At 42.4% G+C, this 7,898-nt stretch overlaps 1 protein-coding gene across 10 annotated transcripts in view; it reads left to right on the top strand.

The window, feature by feature from the left end:
* The first annotated feature begins 4,863 nt into the window (after positions 1-4,863).
* The window catches only part of shank3a (SH3 and multiple ankyrin repeat domains 3a), a 134,522-nt gene continuing 131,487 nt past the window's right edge, over positions 4,864-7,898 (top strand). For all 10 annotated transcript variants that reach the window (XR_002166495.1, XM_019857173.1, XM_019857177.1 and 7 more), the window contains exon 1: positions 4,864-5,487. Coding sequence is in view for 9 of the 10 variants with exons in the window: in XM_019857173.1 (XP_019712732.1) it covers positions 5,164-5,487 (324 nt within the window). In the remaining variant the exon portion in view is untranslated. The remainder of the gene's footprint in view (positions 5,488-7,898) is intronic.

Genomic DNA, 7,898 nt, shown 5'->3' on the forward strand with positions numbered 1-7,898 from the left:
CTGGAATTGCAAATGGGCGAAATAGGATATCCATCCATCCCTTCAATAATAGATAAGGTGGCAGAATGCGAGACGCTACTGCTGACCTGAAGCGGGCCACCTAGCCGGCCACTGTAGAGATCGTCAAAGGCATTGATGGTTTTCAGAAACTGAAACAATGACCAAACATTTCCTTAAAAAATCCGGATAAAATGTCCGGATCTTTTCCAGAATGCTCTGTCCTTCATCTAAATTCAGCTCAGCGCACAGCATTGGCGATACATTCGAATCTCTCTATATTGCAATGAAAATAGGCTTTCATCCTCGACGGCAAGACTCTTATTTTCCTTTGTAAAGGAGATAATATGACATATTCATCGTATTCGAATTCAAGTACATTTGAATGGGAAATGTCACTTTCTTATTGTTGACCTTCAGTAACACTGAAAAACAATTACACGGAGCTATTATCACTGAAAAATTTCCCAGAATAGAGAACGACCGTCCACAGGTCACTGTCACCGATGGATTGATTCATTTTGGACTTTTGCCTCGTCACCGGGTTGATTGAACATTAACACAAGTTAGTCAGCATTATCGGAGCTCGAAAAACATTCCAAATTCTTCCAAATCTAGGACATTTGACCTCCTCTCTCTCTCTTGTTTTCAGCACAGCGCATATGCGTGCGCTTGGAATCTTAAGCCGCGGCCTATTTCCTATAGATTTTGCATGTTCTCCCCATGATTGCTTTGGTTTTCCACTGGGTTTCTCTTACATCGCCAGAGCATGCATGTTAGTTTATTGAAGATTCGGAATTGTCCATTGGTGTAAATAGCTCTTTGTCTAAAGCAGTGGTTCTTAACCTGGGTTCGATCGGAACCCTAGGGGTTCTGTGAATCGGTCTCAGGGGTTCGACCGAGCCTCTGCCATGGAGGTTAAGACACACCGGACTCAATATGTCAATTAGTTATGGCACGCCTGTTTGGCCATCACTGGCTGCAGATGATCACATTACATTGCTTGTCCAATCAGTGCTGCGGGAAATCTAGTTCGCTCAGTAGTCACCGTGTGACTGTCGTGATAGGACGTCATACAATTTAAAAAAACTATATTTATGCCATGTAATTTTATTTACTTTTTTCTGTTTTTAATAACTGTGTTGTTTTTAATGTCTTGAATTTGTAAAAAAACATTTTTATTTTTCACTAATGAAGGGTTTGGTGAATGGGCATATGAACTGGTTGGGTTCGGTACCTCTAACAAGGTTAAGAACCACTGGTCTAAAGGTGGCTGGCTAGTCCAGGGTGTTTCCCGCTGCATAGGCTCCACCTCACCTGCCACCCTAACTAGAACAGAAAATGGATGGACAGAGACGGGTGGATGTTACTTTTTGAAGTGTGTTTACGTGGATCAATACAATCATTTTGTAAAATAAGGTGTGCAGTAGACTCTACAGTTGAGAGACAGTTTTTGGTACTGGAACTCCAATTACAAAGCAAAACTAATCTTTCCATTTACTTTTTCAACTGCTTAAAAGAGACTAATTAAAACTTGGTGCATTGATGAAAATACCCAAGGATCGAGAATGATAGATGCAATCACCCTCTCCAAGGAGTCCTGTTCAAAGCAGCCAGCTTTAGGAGCTGCCGTGTTCTGTCCCATGCAGATAAACCATGGCGCACCCCACCCCAACCGACTGTGGGATGTGCCAAGGAGAGTACGGCGTTGCGTTGCCATGACGACTACTGAGAGTGAATCCTGGCAGAAACATGGCAGCCGGAGAAATTGCATTGTACGTTTGAGTCTCGAACAACTTGGAGAATTCCAGATGCAGTAGTCACTGGTACTTTGCCGTTCTCTTCACACCCTGGCATGCAGGTGGAGTTCATGTGGCTTTTTCTGGTGGCTATGCTCATGACTGCGATCGTGTGGCTTCAGTAAGAGCGTGTTTATGTGCCGCTTTGCGGAGCGCTAATAGCACTCTGCATCCAACAAGCTTTTGGTTTTTGACATGATATTGCTTCTGTGTAGCTCGTCCGTCACTTGTGACCCAAAAAAATTCAATATGCCAGATCTTTGCCCGTACCTGCCAAGTCATTAAGGACGAAACTTGGCATGACAATGTTTTTCAAATTAGAGGCAAACACATTTCTTGACATCGGCGGCTCACTAAAAACATTTTTGGTTCTGTAAATTCACACAGACGCATCTCTTTGGAACTGGCCGCACTTGTTGGTGTCTATGACATTTGACCAAGATAAAAACAGTTTGAATAATCAAGAGTAAATGGCTGGATTGATGATCTTACCTTTCTTCTCTGCTGCCGTGGTTTAAATGTGTGACAGGTTAAGATGTTATGTGTGGTAGCGTGCTTGAAGGGGACAGAATGCCAGCCATAACAACAGTACATTTCAACAGGTCCGGTATCGTCAATGGGTTAGACCAGGGGTGTCAAACTCATTTCTGTCCCGTGCCATATTTCTGTTCCCGTGTCCCTTGGAGAGCCATTCTGACTGGAAGCAAAAAAGAATAACAATTTATTCAACGATTGTTTACTGTCATGAGGGGTTTGGTCAGAAAATTCTTACAATACAGTTTCTCCCTTATTTATTACATCTATGAATTTTAAATTTTGGAAGAGATTTTAGCAAGCATCATGAAAGTTGACATTTGCTTTCGCAGGCTACATGAAATGATGTGTTGGGCCAGATCTGGCCTCCGGGCCTTGAGTTTGACCTGTGGGTAAGACCTTGTGGAAATTTAAACAAAGTTAATGCGATCAATGAGAGACCATACTTGTTGATGTTTGACAAACTCTTGACGGAAATCTTTTTTGGCTTGAGATGTGTGAAAATACGCGGAAACTGTGACTGCTACACTGCACAGCCAAATTTCCGTTTTGTCAGCTACAACCTGTTTCTCTGAAATAGTCCGGTTCATAGTCTGAAAAACGCAATGGCAAGATGTGTGGTGCAACTGTGCACTTTCTTACATGTAGTTATGTTCAATTTTTAATCCCGTACCATTCCAGTGGGTCATTCATGTCGTTTTTTTTTTTTTGTTTGTTTTTTTTTTAATTTGGAGTTTACATATCTCTGCCATCTTTTCTGTGCACTCATGTACTCCGTGCATGTCCAAGCACATTACGCTCTGTAGCAGTGTTTGCGGCACTTCGCTGTTGACAAGCATATTTAAAATTCCAACCAATCGGAGCATCCTCGTCCCGAGGCTGCAGGGTCAGCGTGAGCAGCGACACTGTCTGCGAATACTTTGGAGCACAGCACTGACTTAAGATCAGACTGAATAATTTAGCAACCTGCCAGAAATGTTTTATGGCCCATTTTCCTCCCATCAGAAGCTCACTTGTTCAACCAGCGATGTTTCACGTAATCGTCAAAGCCTTAAAGTATTCATTTTACACAACACTGAGTTCATGTCCTGATCTCTTCTCGTGAGTGTTCCCATTGGTGTCTTAATAACTAAGAATTTTGTTTCTGTCTTATGAAACAAAATGATTTTATTTCATGAAGATATGTCCAGCTCTAATAAAACTGTCATTCAAAGAGTATTTTCATTTTGTTTCGGGACTGCCGACGGAATTTTGCAAACTTTTGCAAACTAAAGCCAATTAAAATCACAACGTCTTTGACAGAGTTAATAAACACCTTCTTTGATGAGGAAACTCTCCCACTAAAATTGGACGTTTATGATTGTTTGCACTTTTTGTCAGTGTGTTTTGAGCAGATAAATAAAGCCGAGCATGACGGTCACATCCTGCCAGTAGTGATCTGCACAAACACCCGATACAGCCGCCCACCTTTCCCCTTGTCCGACTACGGTCACACATTGGAGCAACACTTCTGCTTAAAGCAGTGGAAGGAAACCTATGGCCTGTGGGCCATGCATTTTCCAGAGTACCTCCAAGTACAAATGATGACAATATTCTGCGAACACCAACAGCGGACTAATTGCTATACAATGAAACCTACCGTAAAAAAAATATGGCAATTAAATATTTGTATAGTTGTGCCCTTCCTACGCATTTAACTTCCATGAACACATTTATGTAGCATTTTAACGTGTATATTTGCATTAAGCTGGCAGGCTTTTGTTGGATGCAATTTCAGTAGTGGTGCCACAATCGATTGGTCATCGATTTGTAAAAATATGTGGAATTGGAAACATATTGGAAAAGTATGCGACCGACTGATGGTGATCAATGCCTGTCCTTGCCAATCACAAAAACAATACGCAGCATCTCATACTTAGCTGCATGTAGCCAACGAGAGACCAACTGTGTGTGTTCCCCCGCCCACCTGCAAAAAAAGAAACTGAAGCTCGCACACTTGGGTTCTTGTTTGGAGAATTGTGAGTGTGAGCGTGAGAACTAAGGGGATGCTATAAGTTTACATGTAATGTGTGGGAGGGGTAAAACAGTGTGCTCTGTATGTTTTTTTTAAAAAAATATGACTTCTGTATATCACGTATTTTCACGTGTTGCAGGCTAGTCTGGAACATATCCCCCGCGATAAATGGGGGTTCACTGTATAGAAAATTGAGGGAGGGATGTGACAAAAATGACAAAACATTTAACCATAAGTACTCACTTACCCAACTCAATCTTCAGTACGGCCTTCAGAGGACTTCATAAAAACCGAAAAAGCGTCCCCGCCCTTGATTGCAGGGATTTCTTTTTGTGCTCTCAGATTCTTAGAATGTTTCGGGTTGGACTCGTCCTGAATGCTTGTGCACTTCTGATCCGTCTGTTTTTTTTCCCCTCTTCGTCTCCCTTCTGTTGCCTCCCCTCTTCACCCCCTCCCTGGCTCTTCTCTCCCTTCCTCTTTTTTTTTTTTGTGTTTTCCAGGCGAGGTGTGTGTGTGCCGTGTGCGTGTCAGCCACAAGGTTGTGTGTCTTTCTGTGTGTGAATGTGAGGGAGAAAGAGAAAGCGAAAGAGAGAGAGAGAAGTGAGAGAGAGAGAAACATAGTCCAAGTCCTTAACACGGAGCATGCCTCTGCGTCCGGCAGCCGGCAAACATGAGCCACCCAGCCCGTGCCGTGTGCGTGTCAGCCACAAGGTTGTGTGTCTTTCTGTGTGTGAATGTGAGGGAGAAAGAGAAAGCGAAAGAGAGAGAGAGAAGTGAGAGAGAGAGAGAGAAACATAGTCCAAGTCCTTAACACGGAGCATGCCTCTGCGTCCGGCAGCCGGCAAACATGAGCCACCCAGCCCTCCACGGCAGGACCAGCAGCAGCAGCAGCAGCAGCAGTGCGCGCACACACACCCGCTCGCACTCTCCTCTTACGCACACACCGCCAACGGCAGCCAGGGTGCCAGCACCGACAGCGGCAGCAGCTCCCTGGAAGAGGACATCGTCGGCGCCGGTAACGGTGACAGCGGCGTTCCCATCGCAGTCTCGCCGGCGTTCCTACCCGCCGCCACTGCACCCATGGAGGAGCCCACAGGCAACACGGTCGTGATCCGCATCGGAATCCCAGACCTGCAACAGACGGTAAGAGACAGACTGGAGACAAGCCTCTCCCCTCTCTACGATTACTTTTTGCTTCAGTCATCCACCGGTGTTTTCTTACTTTCTCTCTATACCTTCCTTGTTTCATCACTCTGTTCTCCATATGTTTCTTTTTTTTCCCTCACTGGGTTTATCCATGCTGCTGCTTTTCCAAAAGCCCCGCTAATCAATCAAGCTCTTCATTAAATGGGCTGGAGTTGACTTTGACAATTGGCCACTTAACCCTAACGTACTGTTCATTTCCTATGCACACGTAGTATAGTATCTTCCGAGTCAATTTTGGCTAGGACTAAGACTATCCCTCACAATCTTTGTCGAAATCAAATTATAAACGACACAATTGTTCAAATTGTAATAATAGCTTGGGTGACTTTATTAAATGGATGATCAATCCTTAATTAATTTCAGAGAAAACGTTGCAGGTACCTGGTTGTCCAGCAGGCGTACATCTCACGCTTGTGCCAAGGCACCCTTTGACCTCTGTTTGGCTTGTCTTCCTTACGTTTATCATGTATGATCATTCCTGTGCCGCTTAACTCCTCCAGTGTTTCGGGATTTCCCCATGACATTTCAAAGACCAACAGGTGCATGTTTCTGCAGAAGCCTGTGCAATTATAGCGGGAACACTGACAGTTATCAGACTGTTTAAAAGATCCTTTTTGAACACTGTTACCCCTGTCTCATTAAAAAAAAAAAAAAATGTCACGTGCAGCTTTATAGCTTCAATATGCCCACCTTTACTACCATTTTCCTTGTTTTTGGGCACACTGATAAATCCCAAATCCATTTAAGTGAACAAGGTCAAATATGACCCAGAAACACAAACTGTGTAGCACCTGTACAGCGGAATGACATTTTCATTTTTATGTTAGCAGTATAGAAGACGGATTGATATATTTTTGCTCACTTTAGGAAAAGCCATCCAAGTTCACGATAAAAAGAATTACATCTAGGGTACTTTTAACAGCTTCCAAATATGAAAATGTGTGAAATTTGAATAAAAGTTGCATAAAAGGATGGAAGCGAAAGCTGGAAGTGAGGAAGAAGAGGGAAGATGGAGAGACAGCATCATGAGAAGCATTGTAAATCTTCACGGTGGGGGGGCGTATAAGGTAGATGTGTAAAGGTAGTTATGACCCAACTGGCAAACTTTACATTCTTTTTCATAAAATACTTCAATCCATTAATCAGTGCAATTGATTGCTTCCTGAGAATCCAGTAAATGCATACACGGCCTCTTTTTCGCCAGAAAATGCACAGCCAAGCACATCATTTTCTAATGTAAAAGTTGGAGGTCATGCCTATCCTCGCTGTCCATTTCCAGTTTTTAATCAAAACAGCACAAAAGGCACATTTTTTAGATACCTTTAGCGCAGGACATCAATATAATACAATACAATACAAAATCAGTCACAGACATCAGCCGATCGGTCATTCGGATGATTTCTTTACGCTGACCTGATACGAATGCTGTATGAGGGAAGTGAACTCAATTCAACTCACTTCACAATAAGCAGCACTTTAGAAAATAGTGAACAAGTCATCAAAAAGATTGTCCCGTTTTTTTGCCACTCCCACTTGAAGTTTACTCTCAAACGAAAGGTAAAACAAAGAGAATTACACATTTTGTATTTAAAAACAATCAAACCATTTTGTCCTTGGAATGGCCCCACTCACTTAAAGCTACCATATAATTGAAAATCCTTTTGACGAGCTAACGATTAGCATCGATAGTCTGGGTGTTAAAACCAGCAATAGATATTTCAAAACAAATAGTGAAGCAACACATGTTGACAGATATCAGAGTGATTATCAGCATATATTCTTTATCCTCTGTGAAAAAAAATGGTTAACATTATTTCAACTTAGTGAATCACTTAGAATGGAGTAGTGGTGTCAGTTCTTCATTTCTTGTTTATTACGTTCTATTTTCTGTGTTCTAGATGTTATTACTTTTTGTTTTAAAAATGTACATTATTATACAGTGCTATTTTGCTTATTAAAAAACACATAAATGGATGGATGGCTTGATAAAGGAAACTGAAAAAAAAAATCGAGCACCAGTTTCACAGATCAACAAGATATTGGGCGGTTGTGTCTGTCATATTAGGGCGCAGAAAAAAAGTCTCAAAGAGCCATGCCTGAAATTGAACAGAAAGCCATGTTAATTTCATCAAACCATTATTGAATTTCAGGGATCCGACTTCCACAAACTGAGCTCGGAAAGTTGCCCAAATGAGCACCACCGTGACACAAGACGGGTGGGCAACACTATATCATCACATTTTTTGCTTTCTGAACTGTGGTCATCATGGTCAAGGATTCATGATGAAAAACCGGGTGCAAAGGTCCCAGCAATTCCTCCTTGCTGCTTTAATCCAACCAAATCGCCC

The sequence above is a fragment of the Hippocampus comes genome, unplaced genomic scaffold (assembly GCF_001891065.2).
Source record: "Hippocampus comes isolate QL1 unplaced genomic scaffold, H_comes_QL1_v1.1 scaffold186, whole genome shotgun sequence".
Taxonomy (NCBI): Eukaryota; Metazoa; Chordata; class Actinopteri; order Syngnathiformes; family Syngnathidae; genus Hippocampus; species Hippocampus comes.